The sequence below is a fragment of the Elaeis guineensis genome, chromosome 16, assembly GCF_000442705.2.
Source record: "Elaeis guineensis isolate ETL-2024a chromosome 16, EG11, whole genome shotgun sequence".
Lineage (NCBI taxonomy): Eukaryota > Viridiplantae > Streptophyta > Magnoliopsida > Arecales > Arecaceae > Elaeis > Elaeis guineensis.
Genome location: NC_026008.2, coordinates 7830297 through 7851537, shown reverse-complemented (window position 1 = coordinate 7851537; position 21241 = coordinate 7830297). Strand labels below are relative to the sequence as shown.

Below are 21241 nucleotides of genomic sequence, written 5' to 3'. Positions count from 1 at the left end.
TTACCTGACCAATGTGGTCAATCTGATTTTGATTAGATCGCTTAGTGATTTGAGTTCACCCATGCTATCTAGGTTAGTCAGTCATGTGAATGGACTGACTAATTAAGGTGTAACCTTAATACGTTTGTCTTCTTAAATAACTTGGGGAAGTCAGTGGGAGGATCTTACGTAATAAATTGAGATTCACATATAACGAACCCTCTAAATTATTAGGTTCTTAAAATGGCAATGTTATGAGGATAACAAGTTTATTGCCTCCCATTAAGGTGGATGGTAATAGGTCCAATAGTCTAAATAAACATTAAAAGAGCCATATGCTTGGTGTTTATCTAGATTTTGAAATTATCATACATAATATGATGACTCTGTTGTGACTTTCCAATGGATGGTCAGGTTGGCTGAGCTTTACTCGGACTAATCATTCGTTAGTTAGATGCACTAAGTATGTTCATATTAATAGTTGGACCTAACCAGAACTTTCAGTGGAGGCGCCATACGCCTGTTGAAGAGGAGCCTAGGGCAAAATTTTACTAGAAATTATTTGAAAAAACAAGTGGTTAAGAACCTACTCATAGATGCATATGGGTTGGCCGAGCCTTCTTCGGGCCCGTATGCAATCTGTGTAGATTCTAGTACCTGCTAAGAGATTAAGATAATTCTTCGAATTAAAGGTAGAGGCTATCAATTCGTACAAAATAGTAGGAGGAACCTTTAGACTAAAGTCCAAGTCTTTGGGATTAAATGATTCATTTACTAAATTATCTTTTATTTTCTTTTTCAGTAATGGCTAATACATTGTCACTCCACTCACTGTTAGACAGTGACAAACTTATGAGATCCAACTTCAATAGTTGGTATCGGAGGTTAAAAATTGTTTTGGAGCATGAAAAGATTCTATTTGTCCTTACGGACCTTGCACCTGAAGAACCCGCATCTAACGCATGTCGTGCGATTAGAGATACTTATCAGAAGTGTCTCAATGACCGAACGGTGGTGCATTGCATAATGAAGGCAGCGATGCACGACGAGTTTAGTCATAAATTCGAGGATGCACAACCTGAGGAGATGCTTCAAATGTTGAACGAGTCTTTCGGCATCCCTGACGATATTGAGAGACACAAAACCTCCTATGCAGACACAAAACCTCCTATGCAGTGTTTAATGTTCAGATGCGAAAGGGGCATCGATCTAGATCATATATTGTACATGATTGAGCAGATCAAACACCTTAACAAACTTGGCCTTTCGTTGTATGAACAGTTAGCCAAGGATGCTATTCTGAACTCGCTCTCCAAATCCTACCTGCCCTTCTTGGTCATTACAGAATGACCAAGCCTGCAGTGAACTACCATGGTTTGCTAAGTTTACTACAGATATTTGAGAAGGACAATCAGCTCCACAAGGAGCTGGTTCATGTGGTAAGCAAGTCCTCACAGCAGGGCATCGATCCTCTAAGAGAGGAAAGAAGGTGCAGAAGAATCTTGCAAGGGCTGGTGAGCCCAAACTGACCAAGAAGTCCAAGGCAGACCAAAGTCAGGCAGAGTGTTTCTTTTGCAAGAAGCCGGATCATTGGAAGAGAAATTGTCCTGAATATCTTACTTCCCTTGACCCCAACAGGCCTAAAAAAAGGAATGAGCAAATGATTGTTGGTCAAGGTAATTATATGATAACACCTTTCTCTGTATGTGATACTACTACTTGGGCATTGGATACTGGAAGTCCGATTAACATTTGTAATTCGTTACCGAGACTTCAGATTAGTAGAAAGTTCGAGACAGACGAGAGATTCCTGAATGCTGGAGATGAAAATCTTGTTCCAGTTCTAGCTTTATGAATTGTCTAGCTTGTATTCGAATCTGAACTTATCATTCTAGATGATTGTCATTATTGTCCATCCTTCCTTTTAAATATAATTTCTATAGGCTTTTTGGCCAAGAATGGATTTGAATTTTTAATAAAAGATGATTTTTATGATATCATTATAAATGGTACTACAATAATACGTCGACAATTGAGAAATGGCATTTATATTTTATCACAGCTTATTAGTGTAATGTACACATCAAACAAATGCCCTAAATTAGATAATATCACCGATGCCTACCTTTGGCATTATTGGTTCGGTCATATAAACAAGAATAGGATAAACAAATTAACCAAAAAAGAAATCCTCGATATCAATGATTGTGAATCACTACCGACCTGTGAATCATGTCTTCTTGAAAAGATGATCATGTCACTTTTTATTGGAAAGGATGAATGGGCCAATGATGTTCTAAGTCTGGTACATACTAATGTATGTGAACCCATGAACATGAGTGCCAGAGGAGGGTATAATTACTTCATTACTTTCACTGACGATCTATCTAGGTATGGGTACGTCTATCTTATGAAACATAAGTCTGAATCATTTGAAATGTTCAAATAATTCCATAATAAAGTAGAAAAACAAACTGAAAAGTGTATCAAAATCCTTCGATCAGATCGAGATGAGTACCTTTCCAATGAATTTTTGACATATCTAGAAGAGAATGGGATTCTCTCATAATTGACCCCTCCTGAGACACCACAATAGACAGTTCGATTCATGATGATTTTTGCAAGTCTGTCAATTTTTTCTGGAGATATGCTCTTAAAACTACTTGTTATGTGCTGAACAATGTTCCGAGCAAGTCTGTCGTAAAAACTCCATATGAGATATAGACTGGATGTAGGCCGACACACTCTCACCTTAGAATTTGAGGTTGTCTGGCTTATGTCAAATATTTACAGACCGATAAGCTTGGACCAAGATCCGATAAATATTTATTTGTAGGGTACCCCAAAGAATCAAGGGGATATTACTTCTACCATACTAATGAACAAAAGGTGTTTGTAAGTAATAGGACAGTCTTTTTAGAAAAAAAAATTCTTATGAAAAAATTAATGCCACTAAGGTTGAGCTTGATGAAGTTCGACAGGTAGAAAAACCGATACAACCAAGTTGACATACAGAACCGGATTTGATTAGAAAATCAAATCTGGAGCCGATTGTAGAGGCACCTTTAAGGAGATCTAGTAGAGCACCGAATCATCAGGATAGATACTACAATTTCTTGATCCGGGATAGTGATCCTGTTGAACTAGATGAAAATGAAAATCCGATCACCTATATGGATACAATGCAGAGATCCAACTCTGATAAGTAACTTGAAGCCATGAAGTCCGAAATAGAATCCATGAAGACAATGACATGCTCCTCTCATCCTCTGGGCACCCTCTCGACACCTCACTAGTATGCCGTTGCCTCCCTCATCTCCCCCTCACACCCTCTTCCTTGGGTTCTTCCCCTTTCCGATGTCCTCTCCCTCTCTTCCACGCGCTTCTTCTCCCTTGCTCTTCTTCTTCTTCTCCTCCTCCCCCTCTTCTTCTTCTGCTCTCCTTTCCCTGCGTCCAGTTTCCCCTCTTGTCAAGCAAGAAAAAAAAAGAAAGAAAAAGAGAACGAAAGACAGAGAGGAGAGACCCTCTATCTCTTTCCCCCTTTCCATGTGCGAGTGTGTATGTGTGTGCGAGTGGGTTGGGAAAAGGAAAAAAAAGAGAAAAGAAAGGAAAAAGAAACAGCAAGAGAAAAGAAAAGGAAAAAAAAAGGGGAATCTCTCTCTCTCTCTCTTTTTCTCCTCTCTCTTTTCCTCTAACACCTTTAACATTTCCTTTGATTTCTTTGAGTTGTGCCCTTGTTTCGCTTGGTGTTAGGAAGCTGGACAAGGTTGTAGTTTCCCTGTTATAGTAATAGTGGTGTAAAAATAGAATTTAGAATTTTTAAGAATTTGAGAAAGAATGTTAGAATTCTTAGGGATTTTAGAAATTAATTTTAAGAATATTGATGTGCTACTGATTTGGTACATGCATGCGATGTTGAATTATTAGGTCCTGAGGAACCCCAGGGGTGTGTTTAGATTGTCGATTGTTGGCACCTACAAGGTAAATAACATTTACATTATATAATTAATCAAAATTAAATAGACATTTATATCATCTCTTTGACATGATACAAATGGCTTTAATAGCATTCAAATTTGGTCATGCACGGGATTTTGCATAGAATCTCCATAATCATGAATGATTGATTGGTAATGTGAATGTTATAAGCTGGAATTAATGATGTTATATGCTACGATCAGATCAGACTTGATAAATTATGATTATTGCCTGTTGAAATACATATATCATAGCTAATCATAGCTATACCAGAGTTGTATCAAGCTATATCAAAGCAGAATTAAACTTATATCAAAAAGATAAGAAATATATAAATTATATATAGTTATTGATATATATGTATCATCTGACTCTCAGGCCTATTGTATTTGATATCCAGACTTGAGATCCCCACCACAGTGGAAATCATGGACTTGAGATCCCCACCACAAGAGAAAGCGTGGACTTGCGATCCCTACCATGGGAGAAAGTGTGGACCTGAGATCTCTCACCATGGAGATAATCATGATGCCATAGTAAAGGCTGTAGAGCTAAAAGAAATGGATACCCATGCTTAAGTGTAGTATTATGCAATTGGATATATACACTAGACCTTCATATTATTTACTGATTTCCATGTCATAGAAAAATTAGCATAAAACTGCATCTTGAATATCATTAATTACATAATGTTGATACTGATCAGATTGATATCACATACTATATGATGCATTTGAGTTGCATGTTAACATGATTTTAACCAATTTATAAATGTGTTTGTTACTTACTGAGCAACAAAGCTCATAATCTTCTTTTATTATTTCAGATCTAGGGTTCAGAGGTTAGTTGGACCGGCATTTTTGGGGACTAGTGAGAGGCAAGGCCATTTTCGTAGTTAGTAAAATTGATTTACTTAAGTATATGTATATTATGGTGTTTTTGGGAATTGTATATTTAACTCATTTACTAAAGTCTTAAATCAGAAGAAGAATTCCAGGTTAAAATGTTTGGTAGTGTGGCAATATATATACATACATACATATATATATATATATATATATATGAACATATGGATTAATAGGTTGGACACTCTGATATCTGCTATCTCCTGTATATGAATGATATAAACTATAGATTATATTGATTTATTGACAGATGGATGCCTTGCATGCATATAGGAACGGTTCCCTGTAAGTATGCGGTGGCTGCTCATGTTCTCGATATTTTACCCAGAGTCGAGGACATGACAGTTAAAGTGGTATCAGGCATAGATTTAGATTTGTAGGATACATTGGTCCTAGGATTTGACACACATTGAGTGTAGGTGGGGTTGTTATCTGATATTTAGAAATATTTTTATCTATAGTAGGTGCTAGCACTAAATTATGATCATTCATACCCTTATAGTTAAATTTTGTTATTGTCCCAATGTAAATAGGAAATGAAAAAAGCTTTTACTGTTACAAAACATTCAGAGAATAAAATAATCTATGCCTCTTATATGCTTCAAGGTGAGGCCTCGGATTGGTAGAGGATGGTATAAACCAAGCATGCTTCTGAGGTAGAGCTTTTCACTTGGGATAAATTCTGTAAAGCTTTTTATGACAAATATTTTCCTTCCAGCATTAGAGCCCCCAAAAGAGCATGAATTTATCTCTTTAAAATAGAAAGGCATGACTGTGGCACAGTATAAAGCTAAATTTAATGAACTTGCTATGTTTACACCTAAACTGATAGAAGATGAGGGGATTAAAGTTCAAAAATTTCAGATGGGTTTCAGAGCAGAAATCAGGAAAGCAATAGCACCCTTGCAGTTGACCACCTATACAGACATGGTGAATACTGCATGAATTGTAGAAAGAGAAATTGAGCAAAAATAAAAGGAAAGAGAGGGTCAGCGGAAGAGGTTTAAATCAGCCATGAGACAGAGTGGGCAAAGTTCAATATGGCAATCAAAGCAATCAATTCAACAGGAAGTGGTTAGACAACCTCAAGCAAGTTCAATTCGTTGTTCTCGGTGTGGAAGGAATCACCTTAGTAGGGATTGTCCTTTGAATGTTGGTGCTTGTTTTAGATGTCACCAAAAGGGTCACAGGATAGCAACATATCCCATACCAGCTGAGAGTCAAACTGCTTCGACACATTCAGTTGTTCGGCCAGCTCAAGCATCAGCTAGTATTACTAGACAGAGTAAAGTGGAAAGTCAAAGACCTCAAATTCAGGGGCGAGTATATGCCATTACTCAGCAAGATGCCCAAGCTTCTAACACAATGGTGGCAAGTACTATTCTTGTACTCAACACATGCATATGCTTTGTTTGATTCTGATGCCATTCATTCCTTCATATCCACTGCATTTGTTGCAAAACATGGTATATTGTTTGAACCTTTAGAGACAATAGTATATGTTAAAACCCTAGTGGGAGATGTATTAGTCACTGGTTATATCTTCGAGTCTTGTGTCGTTAAAATAAGAGGTAAGGAGTTGGTGGTAGATTTGATAGTGCTAGACATGAGGGGCTTTGATGTGATTTAGGAATGAATTGGTTAGCTACCTATTATGCCTCAATTGATTGTAATAAAAAGATCGTGAATTTCCATATCCCTGATCAGTCGGAGTTCAGTTTTTGTGGGAAGTACAAGAACTACCCCTCCACAAATAGTATCAGCCTTACAAGCTAGCCAAATGTTAAAGAGGGGTTATATAGGATATCTGGCTAATGTAAGGGATATGCAAATAGATGAACAAAAATTGGAAGATATCCCCATTGTGCATTGGCTTCCTGATGTGTTTCCACAGGACTTGCCAAGATTACCATCAGATAGGGAGATCGAATTCTCCATTGACCTAGTTTCTAGTATAGAGCCAATTTCTAAAGCTCCGTACTGAATGGTCCAACAGAATTGAATGAATTAAAAGAACAGCTTCAAGAATTATTAGTAAAGATTTTATGAGACCTAGCATATCACCTTGGGGAGCTCCAATTCTATTTGTGAAAAAGAAGGATGGGAGCCTACGACATTTTATTGATTACAAGGAATTGAATAAGGTGACTGTTAAAAATAGTACCCCCTATCCAAGATTAATGATTTGTTTGATAGCTGCGAGGAGCCTATGTTTTCCAAAATTGACCTCAGATCAGGATATTATCAATTAAAGATCAAAGCAGAGCATGTGCCTAAAACTGCCTTTCAAACCCGATATGGATATTACGAATTTTTGGTGATGCCATTCGAATTAACTAATGTCCCAACTGCATTCATGGACTTGATGAACAGAATATTTAAGCCTTTCTTGGATCAGTTTGTGATGGCATTTGTTGATGACATTTTGATTTATTCTAAGAGTAAGGAAGAACATGAAGAGCATCTAAGATGTATCCTTCAAATCTTAAAAGAAAAGAAGTTTTTTGTCGAGTTTAAAAAATGTGAGTTTTGGCTGGATAGAATCGCATTCCTTGGGCATATAATATCTAAGAAAGGTATTTCTATGGATTCTAAAAAAGATAGATGCTATTGTGAGCTGGAACAGGCCAACCAGTGTGTCCAAAATCCGTAGTTTTCTGGGTCTGGCTGGACATTATCAAAGATTGGTAGAAGGATTTTCTAAAATTGAGATACCTCGGATCCGTTTGACTTAGAAGGGAGTCAAGTTTGAAGGGTCTGAAGAGTGAAAGAAATTTTGAAGAATTAAAAAGAAGACTGATATCAGCCCCTATTCTCACTATACCTTCTGAAAGTGGAGGTTTCATAATATACAGCGATGCTTCTAAGAAGGGTTTAGGATGTGTTTTAATGGAGCATGAAAGGGTTATAGCATATGCTTCTAGGCAACTAAGACCTTATGAACAAAATTATCCTACACATGACTTGTAGTTAGCAGCGATAATTTTTGTACTTAAAATTTAGAGGCACTATTTATGTGGTGAGCATTGTGAAATATTCACTAATCATAAAAGCCTGAAATATATCTTTACTCAAAAAAAAAACTAAACATGTGGCAGAGGAGATGGTTGGAATTAATAAAGGACTATGACTTATCCATTAATTATCATCCAAGAAAAGCCAATGTAGTAGCTAATGCATTAAGCAGAAATCCGTCGATAATTTGGCAGCATTGATTACTACTCAAAAGCATATTCTGGTGGATCTAAGGAAATCTGATATTGAAGTACAGGGGCATGAACATGGAGCACAGATAGCATATTTCAAAGTATAGCCTAATCTGATTGAAAGAATTAAAGCTGCTCAGGATGGTGACTCAAAGTTACAGAAAATTAAAGAACAGGTGAATTCCATGATACAACCAGAATTTCAAGTTCATGAGGATGGATCCTTGAGATTTAAAAACAGAATGTGTACCTAATGCTCTAGAGTTGAAGAGGGAAATCCTAGAAGAGGCTCGTAATACTAGCTATACTGTACACCCTGGTAGCACCAAAATGTATAGGGATTTGAAAAGAATTTTTTGGTGGAATAATATGAAAAGAGTTGTGCAGTTTGTTGCCCAACGTCTGACATATCAGTTAGTAAAAGCTGAGCATTAGAAATCCGAGGATTACTACAGTCATTACCAATTCTTGAATAAAAATGAGAGCATATCACTATGGATTTTGTGACTGGTCTACCGCAAACTCCTAATAGTATTGATGCAATGTGGATAATTGTTGATAAATTAACCAAATCAGCTCATTTCTTGGCATACAGCGTTGGTCACACTCCTGAAAAGCTTGCTAATCTTTCTATTAAGGAAATTGTGAGACTACATGATATCCCTGTGACTATTGTATTTGATAGAGATACTATATTTATATCTCAATTCTGAAAGTTTGCCTAAAGCCCTGGCAACTAAATTGACTTTTAGTACTGCTTTCCACCCCCAGACAGATGGACAGTCAGAAAAAATTATTCAGATATTAGAAGATATGTTAAGAGCTTGTGTCATTGATCTTAAAGGCTCTTGGGAAGAACATCAACTTTTAGTAGAATTTGTCTATAATAACAATTATCAGTCTAGTATACAAATAGCACTTTATGAAGCATTATATGGAAGGAAATGTAGATCCCCGATATGATGGCATGATGTGGGTAAGAAAAGATTATGACCTGACTGGTACAGCAAACAGGAGAAAAGATTCACTTAATCAGAGAGCATCTTCGTACAGCTCAGAGTAGATAGAAGAGTTATGCAGATAGGAGGCGAAAATTGGAATTCCAAATTGGTGATCATGTATTTCTAAAGGTATCGCCTGCGAAAGAAAATTGTAAGATTTGAAATTTGGGATAAGTTGAGCCTTAGATATGTTGGTCCATTTGAAGTATTGGTAAGAGTGGTGCAGTGGCTTATAGGCTTGCTTTGCCTCCTCTACTTACAGGAGCACTATGTCTTCTATATTTCTATGTTAAGGAAATACATATCAGATCACAGTCATATTATAGAATATGAACCGTTACAGCTCAAAGAGGATTTAAGCTATAAAGAGTATCCTTTGCCAATAGTGGACCGAAAAGATCAAGTGTTGCAAAGATGTGTTATCCCATATATTAAGGTGCGGTGGAGCAATCATTCAATGCAAGAGGCCACTTGGGAATCAAAGAAAAAAGTAAAGCAAAAGTATCCATATCCATTTGAGAACCCAAGTATTTTAATTTCGAGGACGAAATTTAATTAAGGGGCGGAGAATGTGATGACCTAGGCCCATCCAGGCCCAAACCCAAGCCCCAGCAACGTTCGCCCCTTAGACGGTGCCCTATTGGCCCTTAAAACCAAGAATAGGGGGGAGATTTCCCATGTTTTCCTGATTTTTTCCTAAGCCCAAACCCCCTACCACCTCTTTCTCTGCCTCTCCCGCTCACTGTGCTCCTCTCATCCTCCTGGCACCTCCCAAATCCATCATCGCCTCCCTCGTCTCCCCCTCACACCCTCTTCCTTGGGTTCTTCCCCTTTCCAACATCCTCTCCATCTCTTCCATGCGCCTCTTCTCCCTTATTCTTCTTCTCCTCCTCCCTCTCTTCTTCTTCTTCTCTTCTTCTTCTTCTCTCCTCTTGGTTCTGGTTTTCCCTCTCTTGTCAAGGAAAAAAAGAAAGAAAAAGAGAATGAAAGACAAAGAGGAGAGACCCTCCGTGTCTGTTCCCCCTCTTTCCGTGTGCGAGTGTGTCCGTGTGTGGGTTGGGAAAAGGAAAAAAAAAGAGAAAAGAAGGAAAAAGAAACAGCAAGAGGAAAGAAAAGAAGAAAAAGGAGAATGTTTCTCTCTCTCTCCCTCTAACACCTTTACCATTTCCTTTGATTTCTTTGAGCCGTGCCCTTATTTCCCTTGGTGTTAGGAAGCCAAACAAGGTTGGTAGTTTCCTTGTTATAGTAATAGTGGTGTAAAAATAGAATTTAGAATTTTTTAAAATTTTAGGAAGAATGTTAGAATTCTTAAGGATTTTAGAAATTAATTTTAAGAATATTGATATGCTACTGATTTGATACATGCATGCGATGTTGAATTATTAAGTCCTGAGGAATGCTAGAGGTGCATTTAGATTGTCGGTTGTTGGTATCTGCGAGGTAAGTAACATTTACATTTTATAATTAATCAAAATTAAATAGACATTTATATCATCTCTTTGACATGATACAAATGGCTTTAATTGCATTCAGATTGGGTCATGAATGGAATTTTGCAGAGAATCTCTATAATCATGAATGATTGATGAGTGATTTGAATGTTATAAGTTGGAACTAATGATGTTACATGCTATGATCAAATCAGACTTGATAAATAGTAATTATTGCCTGTTGAAATGCATATATCATAACTGTATCATAGCTATACCAGAGTTGTATCAAGCTGTATCGAAGCTATATTAAAGTTGTATCGAAAAAAAAAGAAATATATAAATTATATATAGTTATTGATATATATGTATCATCTGACTCTCAGTCCTACTGTGTTTGATGTCCGGACTTGAGATCCCCATCAAATTAGAAAGTGTGAACTTGAGATCCCTACTATGAGGAAAAGCGTGGACTTAAGATCCTCACCATGGAGGAAAGCATGGACCTAAGATCTCTCGCCACTAGGGTAATCATGGTGCCGCAATAAGGGCTGTAGAGCTAAAAGAAATGGTATCCATGCCTTAGTATTATGCAATTGGATATATATACTACCCCTTAATATTTATTGATTTCCATGTTATAGAAAAGTTGGCATAAGACTGCATCTTGAATATTATTAATTACATAAAGTTGATACTAATCAAATTGATGCATTTTGAGTTGCATGTTAACATGGTTTTAACCAGTTTATAAATGTATTTGTTACTTAATGAGCTAGGAAGCTCATAATCTTCCTTTATTGTTTCAGATCTAGAGTTCAAAGATTAGTTGGACCGGCCTTTTTGGGGATTAGTGAGAGGCAAGGCCGCTTTCGTAGTTAGTAAAATTGGTTTGCTTAAGTATATTGTGGTGTTTTTTGGAGTTGTGTTTTTAACTTATCTACTAAAGTCTTGAATTGTAAAAGTCAGAAGAAGAATTCTAGATTAGTATATTTGGTAGTGTGGCAATATATATATATATATATATGAACATATGGATCAATAGGTTGGGCACTTTGATATCTACTGTCTCTTATATGTGAATGATATAACCTGCAAGTTGTATTGATTCATTAATAGGTGGATGCCTTGCATACGTATAGGGACAGTTTCCTGTAAATATGCGGCGGCTGCTCACATTCCCGATATGTATCCCAGGGTCAAGGGCGTGACATATTTGTTTCCAAGCCATAATCATAACTGTTGCCCTAACCATTTGTAGCCCCTAAACCACAAACATTAGAACCTTTAGAAACCCTATTTACTGTCCTACATCAAAATTTTTGAGTCAAAACGTGAGTTCAGTTCATTTCTGGTCATGTGGGGCCATGTCCCACATGGCTTGTTTGCCCGCACCTGATGGAGACTAGACAGCCCATAAGGAACAATGACCTACGATCAATTAGCTAAACTGATTGCAGGCCTTGTGGCCACATCAAGGGATCAAGAAACCCATGTCATTGGTTCACCTAAGACAACAAACTCACATTAGAGCCCTAAATGTGAAGGGAAATGAAGCTCATGAGTTCTATCAGGCGAGCAAAATGTGAAGGGAAAAGGAGCTCATGAGTTCCATGTGCAAAAAGTTATTTAGCATGAACATCATGAAGGTGATGCACATACATTACATCACCCACAAGGAGCCATAATAATATCATGAAGACCAGCAAGTTTATGTTGACAGAAAGGTGGATGGTGTACCATATGATCAAATGGGTTCAGGCAACACCATTTCTAGAAAAATATGGTGGGAAACTTGAAATCAAGGTTTTCCATGAGACCATGACTAGATGCGTTTGATATGGACCGGTATTAAGTGATATGGCATGACTCCATAGATGCGTGCTTCTGCCAAGACAAAGTTAGCAGGGCAAGCTAAATTGTGTTGGTTTGAAATTAAGAGGCAAATGCAGCACGTGACCAGGATCTTGTAGAGTACTAAGCATAGAATTCCATACCGGACCGAACCAGCTGGTACACCCCATACCGAGCCGGATCAGTGGGGAATCGGGATGGTTCGACCGAGAAAAATGGTACACCCGAGGGAGAGGGAAAGAGAGAAAGAGAGAGGAGGGGAGGGAGAGAGATCACGATGCCTTCGGAGACCGGCGGTGGCCCGCTACGGACGCCAGAGGGCCGCGGAGGCGGAGGAGAGGGAGAGAGATCACGATACCTTCGGAGGCCGGCGGTGGCCTGCTACGGACGCCAGAGGGCCGTGGAAGCCTCCGCGGCTCGATGTCGACTGATAGAACTTTTAAACAAGAGAGAAAGAGAGAGGGGGAGCAATGGTATCAAAGGGTCGCGCAATCGATAGAGAGGTTGCCACAGGGTGCCGGACGGCTGCCATGGCCATCGGGCGGTGCAAAACACAATCGAAGCCACGACTGTAAAACAAGGATGACCACCCCTGTTCCTTCATCGTATTTTTTTGAAAACATCGATAAATAGTGAAGACAGCAATCTGTTTGTCGGCTTCATTTTTTTAAGATTTTTTTAAAAAAATAAAAACAGTAAAGTCGGCAAAAGATTTATCGGCTTCATTTTTAAGCAAATAGTAAAGTTGACAAAGAGTTTACCGGCTTCACTTAAATGAAGCCAGTAAACCTATTATCGACTCCACTGTAATCTGGATTTCGTCCCTGCTTCACATCCACGGCACCACAGGTGTCGAGTGCACCATCTGGCGGCTACAACGGCCAGCCAAAGGCCGTCCGGTGGCTTCTCCAATGGCTTCCCCCCCTCATTTTCTTTCTTCCTCCTCTATCTGTCTCTCTCTCTCTCTTCCTCCTTTAGGTTCGTTTCCTTGGCTTTGTGTTGGTTCGCGTCGGTTGGTCCGGCATGGATCTATACCAACCTGTACTTCCAGTAGACCGACACAGATTCCAATATCGAATCCGCGAACCTTGGTACTGAGAGTAAAATTTAAGAAGACTAAATGAATAACAACTCCTAACTCTCTAGAGATCTATATTGCATTGCTCACATCGCATCAGGGAGTGAGTCAGATTTTGACTATACAAACAAGTTTGTAACAACAAGTTTGACAAGCTTATTATATGATGTGACATCCACAAAAACCCCAAGCTGGCAATGTGATGGAGGACAATGGTGGCAGCCATTGAAGACCTATAAAAGGCATCCTAAGGCTGGTTCTAATGCTTAAGCCTTGATTTGGAATGTGTTGGATGACGTGGAGCCTTCTCAAGACCTTACTTAGGGTCAACTAGTCATAGAATCTTAACTTTATGTTTTTCAATGGTACTATAATGCTCGTTCCTTTTTATGAACCCTTTCTTAAATTTTTAGAGTTAGGAGCAAGATTTGCGGACTCGGTACCGGAGCCTGTGCCGATCGGCCGGCGGGACAACTCGGTATGGGTCCGTACCGGACCGTATCGACACAAACCGACAGGCCAGAGAAGGGAGAGGGAGAAGAAAGAGATGAAGAGAGACGGAGGAGGAGAGGAAGAGGGAGAGAAGGGGGGAGAGGGAGAGGAAGAGATGTCGTCGGAGAGCTCTCCGATGGCCGATGAGGCAGGGCAGAGGGAGCGAAGGGCGCTCGAGGGCCGCGGAGCACCGCCACTTCGAAACAAGGGTTCACCCCTGTTTTGATTTTTATTTTTGAGGTTTAACGTGCGAAGTCGGCAACAATGTTGCCAACTTCAGTGTTTTAAAGAAAAATCTGATGAATTCGGCAAATGATTTGCCGACTTCAAATCAAATTTAAAAAAATAAAACTTCGAGGAGTCGGCACTTGGTTGGCGACTTCATACTTTAAAATCAAAAAAAAAACCGAAACAGGGGCGAACCCCTGTTTCAAAAATGAAGGGGCGGAGCCACGGAGGCCCTCCTCCATCTCGGCTGCCATCAACCCGTCGTCGTGGGCTCGCCAACCACCGAAGACCTCGCAGTGGAGGCGCCGTCCATCTGGAGGCCTCGGCCTTCGGAGGCCCGATAAGGACCTCCCACTCTCTCCTTCCCTCCATCCATTCATACCAACGTCGGCAAGACGTCAGATGGCCTCCAGCGGCCACCGCAGGCCCTTTCTCCCTCTCCCCTCTCTCTATCTCCCTCCCCCCTCTCTCTATCTCCCTCTCTTTCTTCTCCATCCGTCCGAGAACCGATTTCGATGTTAGAACCATCCCAGTTCTCCGTCGGTACAGCTCGATACGGGGTGTACCATGATTTTGAGAACCTCGGTCAAGAGTATTTTTATGGACTGTCATAGGGCTCATGGGCCGTATTTTGGGTCTATTTATATTTGGAGGCTTAATTTATGGTCTTTAGAGGGGCCTAATTAGTAAAAATTATGGATTTGTAATTTAGAATCTGAATCCTAATAGGAGTAAGGGTATTAGAACTCTATAAATGGGGTTGCAATGTCTTATTATGAAGGAAATCAAAAATTTCAGAGATTTTTCCAAAGCAATCATGCTTTTTTTTAGAGTTGTGGGATGCAATTCTAACCCTAGGTCTGATGCCTATAGGATTCTATGTGCGATTCCTACAAGATGTGTCTATTTTCGTCTTCTTTTTTTCTAATTACAGCCCCCAAAAATCTCAAATTCAGATCTAATTCCATCCCCACTAAACCCAAGCAACCAAAAGCAACAAATCTGTGGTCGCCCATCCATCAATCAGCCTTCAGATTCACAAAACAAACAAATTTTTTATTTCCATTGTTTTCTTTTTCTAGCTCAACCCTCAAAACTTCATCTTTTTCACCCCACATCACTTTCCATCCATATACCAATATAAATCCTAGCTTCTTACACAAATTCCCTACATTTTCTAGCCTGAAACAACCCATTAAACACCCTTGAATTTTCCCAAATCAAGGCTGTCCTACACCACAATTTCTCGGTTCCATAATGGATTGCAGCCTAATATTAAGCAAGAAATGATTCCTCCTGTGGATAATGTTAGCCAGGCCTCCTGTTGGCACTAGAGTTGGAAGAGTACCTTAGACATGTCATTAAGGTGTTTAGCTCCCAAGCCAAGCAGTCCCTTACCTAAAAGAAAGTGATAAACAATTAAGGGCAGATAATTCCGCTCCCCCACTTTCTAGCACAGTAGCTTTAATAGTTAATACTAAGGACCCGTTTGGATAATTGGGCCCAAAATCCCATGGGATTCCAGCCCTTAGTGAGGTCTTTTTTTTTATCCTATAGGATTCGGGCCAGCCCACCCCACAAGTTCTTCGGGTTCTTACAAATATAGGCCTAGCCCAGCCTAATTTAGCTGGTTGTCTTGGCCCAACCCACAAATCCCAAAGGATTTTGGGCCTAGACATCCAAATAGACCCTAAACAGAAGGGGATGATGAAGTCAAGGGTTTGGATCGCATGGCATAATTGCCTGGAGTTTCAATGGAGAATATTCAGGCACCAAAACTATCTGATGGTCCAAATTGTTTCAAGTAATGAGTCTGTATTTATTCAGTCTTTAAATAGAGAATCAACCATTAGGTTACATAGCCACTAAGTAACATATTCTTTCAAGTTACTTAGCTATCAACTTCTTGACTTGTAAGTAATTTGGTCCCAACTCCCAAAGTTATTTTTTGTTTACTTGGTTACTTAATCCTTAAATCAGGGTAAGCTATACATACAGGATATAGAAAACTAAAAGAATAGTCTTAAGTCATAATTTGTATGTGAGTTTAATATAAGAAAGAGGTTTTCTTTGGCAAGGTTTGGCCTCCTACCCCTCTCTGTTGCCTCCCTCCCTCAAACTCTATCCTACTCCCTCTATAGTGCTTTCTTCTCTAATCTTTCTCTGCTGTTTGTTTCCTTGATTTCTTTCACTCTTAGGCCAATCTAGATCACTATAAGCCATCCCCTTAATGGTCCTGCATCGATTTGGTATTAGAGGTAAATTGCTATATCATGAGGCACAATTTCCAGCATGATGATAGAAGCCCTCAACAAATAGCTATGAGCATCAAAACTATCTATAAATTTCTTCAGATAGCGAGTCCATATTTGTTTAATTTTTTAAGTATTAGTCATTAAATTACTTGGCCACTGTATAAGTTACTTGAGGTCTATCTTCTGAAAGGAGCTTCAGTACGCAGAAGGCAAAGGAAGCACGTAGTGGATATGCGATATGCGGCCCACTCAGGCATTATTTTTAGTATTTTGCTAATTAAAAATAAATACAATATATTAAAAATAATAAAATAGAAACTACAATAGTAATATTTTTCCAATAGACTAGCAATATTATTAACAACTATGACAAGTAATTATTACTTAATACATAATAGCAAAATAGTTATAACATAATAAACATATTAACATTATTGAATACATACATCAAGCCCAACAGAAACCCATATCAAACATAACCATCAGATCGAACTTGATTCATCTGTGAACCCATAAAAGAGGTCACTACCTAGTTACGTTCCCAATAATTTGACATCTTGGAAGGGGCAAACCTGGGGACAGACCTAGGCATTTTGCCCATGTGTTTAGTTGGTGAGCATGCTAAGTTTGCTTACAGCATCTCAATCAGATCCTCTCCGTGGCTAAGTTTGCCTATGACATCTCAATAAGTTATCCCATGTCATGCTGCAGGTAGTTACCAGTTGTAAGCCTAGAAGACCTATTGAACTAATTCCATTGCCTCCCAGTCAAGACCATTTGAACTTGTTGAATCTTTTACTCAACCTTTTTTCAGCCAACCCATCTTACTAGTGATACCTCTACCTAATATATCCATATTCCCTTTTCTTCTCTTCCTACACCATTCATGCCGCATTTGACTTCTACTTTAAAGAAGAAAGAAAAGATGAATAAGAAGGGAAAAATATGACAAACAATTTTCCATGCATGGAGGGAGAGTGAGAATTTCTCAAGTGACATAGTTGTGCAAAATCTAAGGCAATAGAAATTACAAAGGCAAAATTCTCGAAGCTTAACTCAGAGTCCAAGACCAATATGAGAAATAATAGAGCCTTCATGCACCAAGATTGATCTGTTCCAAGCCATGGAGAGTAATTGTTCAAGGTCGCAGAAACATGTATTGCACTATATATATAAAGATGCACATATGTACATATATGGTGAGATAAATTGGATCTTAAATATTAACAGCTTCCTAAAATAAAAGATCCCTTGCATGAAGCATTTTATGGAGAAGATCCCAATATTTCTAGATCAATTTCCTAAATTGTGATTCAAAAATGCTGAATCAGTGATATGTTCCAACTTAAACAATGGTAGGCTCTAGTGTTTAACAATAGGATAGTATTTAAATATTTTTTTTGGTAGCCTTGACAATAGTAACCAGGTGCCTAGGCTTCAGAAACATGTAGACCAGCCAAATAAAACTTTTTTTTAAGCAGTGGTGTGTCCCAACTTAAACAATGGTAGGCACTAGCATTTAACAATAGGATAGTATTTCAATATTTTTTGGATAGCCTCGACAACCAGGTGTGCCTAGGCTTCAGATAAATTTAGACCAGCCAAATAAACCTTTTTTTAAGCAATAATCTGTATCTTTCAATCCTAGCATCTTCTTTTTTTTTTTTAGTGGAAGGACAACTTAGCATCTTTTGCTAATGTGATCATTCTGATAAAAGGCTGGAGGATAACCTTGATCAGACAGGTTAGGAGGAGTAAAGGTGACCAAATAGCAATGGTTTGCACTATGTTACATGCAGAAGGTGTAGGAGAAGACACAAGCATGGGCGTATCGTAAGACCAACTAATGATGGTTTGGGCAATGCTATATTCAGGAGGATGCAGATGTGGTGCTGAACATTGTTGGGAGGTATCACATTATAAGCCAAAAAAAAGGGGTTATGTTGCATGCATAAAGGATCAGATTTAGAGGTACAACACTGGCATGAGGCCTCGTATTCAAGGACCAAATAAAAATATACAGACAAATATATAAACATTTGTCTTGCAAAAAGTGTATGTACATTGAGCAGAAATAAGAAAGCTTTAACATTTACAATTTTGAAGATTTGGTTTCCAAAGAAAGTTGCTACATATAGATAAAACCTAAGTGCCTACACATTCAATATCCTGCAAAAAAATAGCAAGCCGGCAGCAAAACCTATGCAATACAGGTCCACTGGTCATGTTTAAGCTGCACTCAGATATGTCAACATTTGCCCAGAGAATCTACAGCTGCATCTACCCAACACTGTGGGAAGCCAATCTACAGGAATAATAAAGCTTTTTCAAAACTCAACCTATCCCAGAAACTCACTATGCAATCCCAAGCCAGTTTTGTATCAGCTTATATGCCATGTCAGACCTAAGACCATTTTACTGGCATGGGCCAATCGATATCATATAACAGAAACAGTGTGAATTACACTCAAGCTATTTTATCAATCATGAACTTTTTTTAGGATATCCTCCTGCAGGATATCAAGGAATTCATAATGCAGACTAGTTTGATAATGCAAAAATCTGCTCACTGGATCGTTTTAACGAAATGGATAAGAATTAATGTCTTGATGACTTCTCCACATGGCTCACTTTGTAAAACATGTATTCAGAATTTTTTTGTTTCAAAAAAAGGAAAATAGGACCTGAAAACAGCTTCCTATATTTGCATAACATGAATATTCATCCTTTGTCTTACATTATTATCCTCAAATATAAGCCTACAATTCTTAATTTATATGATTGTAAAACTTCTGACCAGCATTCACTGTACTGCTAGGTTCAAGGTGTACCTAACTGTACAAAGGGTGGACCAGCATGATTCCGGCCATGGCTCGATAAATCAGGAAAGAGAAGGGGGGAGGAGGGGGGGAGGGAGGGAGAGAGCGAAAGAGAGAGGGGAGGGGGGGAGGGAGGCAAAGAGAGAGAGAGAGAGGCCAAGAGGTGGGAGGCCCGAAAGGTATCATCGAAAATAGTTATCCCTATTTTGTTTCAAAACAAGGGCCTCTTTTTTTATTTTGCCAACTTGAACCAAAGTTGAAGCCAACTTCAATTCAAGTTTCCCTCTCCCCGACTCTGCCCCGCCCCCCACTCTCTTCAGATCTCCCTTCATCGGTATGCCCCAAAACAGTGTGGCACGGAATCATACCATACTATACCACCAGGGAACCCGTACTGGTACAGCCAACCTTGATTCTAACGATACCTGGTGCATGGTCAACATCAAAGGAAATAAAGCAGGAAAAGTAAAGCTAAAAGTAGATGAAGAAATACCACAAATACCTGAATTAAATAGCCATTCCAACTCCAAATGCGTATGGGATATATTCCTTCATTGCATTTTTGGCATTTCAAAGCCAAGAGCCAATACCACTGTCACACATCAGGTGCACTTTGAGATGCATGCAAGAAAGGATGATGAAAACCAAGACAACAAACTTTAAAAAGTGTTCAACAATACTAAACAATTTAGTGCACATAACTTCCAACTCAATTCATTCTTTTGAGCCGTACCTCCATTGAATGAACAGCATCAACTGCAGCTGCAACAGTAGGTGTTGAGTATCCAAATGGCGATACATAGCCTGCATTGCGTTCTCTCTCATATTTTATAGCTTCATAGTAAACTCTCCTCCTGGATATGGTTCCAAGGTAAAGAGCAGAACCGAACAGAGCACCAAATGAAGCTCCTTTTCTGCATTCAGCCTTTCGTAACTTCTCATGTAACCTGTTCAACAATCAGGCAAAAGCATTTTTCAGGTTTCTGAACACCAAAAAGAAGCATTGCTTCCACGAAATAATCTGCCTGCTGAATGATACCAAGCATTGCAATATTGACATATCTGTGACCCACTCAAGTTGGACAATCATATCATAAATCAGATTGTTCAGTACCTCTCAAAAACAACGAATAATGCTATAATGCTGTATAAGAATACTGTAAATAACATGAACCAAATTACAAAATAAAACAAAAAAAAAATTGACATGATGATTGGGTTTGACACAAGACAAAAGAAGTTTGCATCTATCAGACACCAATCTATGAGTCCATTTAAAGAAAGGTGACATGTATAGCTCTGCTGCTACAATGTGAATGCCCAGATTGTGTCTTAACTTGCCTTTCCATCATACATGAAGATTATCTGCCCAATACTTTGTTTTGCATCAATTCAAGAGAATTAGAGTGAATAGCATCTTTGACACCAATTACAAAAGATATTTTACTCAGTGTATTATAATTTCTCCTTTTGGTCATTAAAAATTAAACTAAAATGACAAACTCCTGATATGTTTTGATTGCATAATAGTAAACATGATAACACATCCATCTTCTGGACAAGAGTATACATAGGACAGCCTTGATTAGGGAAAATTCAGGGTTGCTTAATGGGCTGTTTTGAGCAGAACGGGTAGGGAAATTGCACAAGAAGCTATGGTTTATGTTGCTATATTGATGGGGAGTGGTCTGGGTTCAAAATAGAGGTGAAAAGTAGTTTTGAGGATTTTAAGCGAGCTAGAATTAGGAAAAAGGGAATACACAATTTGCTTGTTTTGTGAATTTGAAGGCTAATTGATGGATGGGTGGCTATGGGCTTTGTTGCTTTTGGTTGGTAGGGTTTAGTGGGGATTGAATCAGATCTGAATTTTGAGGTTTTGGGGTGTTGTAGTTAAAGAAAAAGAAGAAGAAAAGAGACATGTTGGAAGATGAGTGAATATCATAACGAGTTGTCATGATCATGACTACCATGGTAAGCATGACCTCAAAGATTTCAAGATCAGATATTATGGCTATT

General features: G+C 38.7%; 1 protein-coding gene across 5 annotated transcripts in view; it reads right to left on the bottom strand.

Annotated features, from left to right (window-relative positions):
* LOC105034519 (uncharacterized) overlaps positions 1-21241 on the bottom strand; it is a 115378-nt gene that overhangs the window by 57650 nt on the left and 36487 nt on the right. For 4 of the 5 annotated variants that reach the window (XR_012137382.1, XR_012137383.1, XM_073249778.1 and 1 more), the window contains 3 exons: positions 19959-20172; positions 19728-19817; positions 19594-19650 (listed from right to left, as the gene is read on the bottom strand). Coding sequence is in view for 3 of the 5 variants with exons in the window: in XM_073249778.1 (XP_073105879.1) it covers positions 19594-19650; positions 19728-19817; positions 19959-20172 (361 nt within the window). In the remaining 2 variants the exon portion in view is untranslated. The remainder of the gene's footprint in view (positions 1-19593; positions 19651-19727; positions 19818-19958; positions 20173-21241) is intronic. The other variant, XM_010909718.3, reaches the window with a different exon arrangement.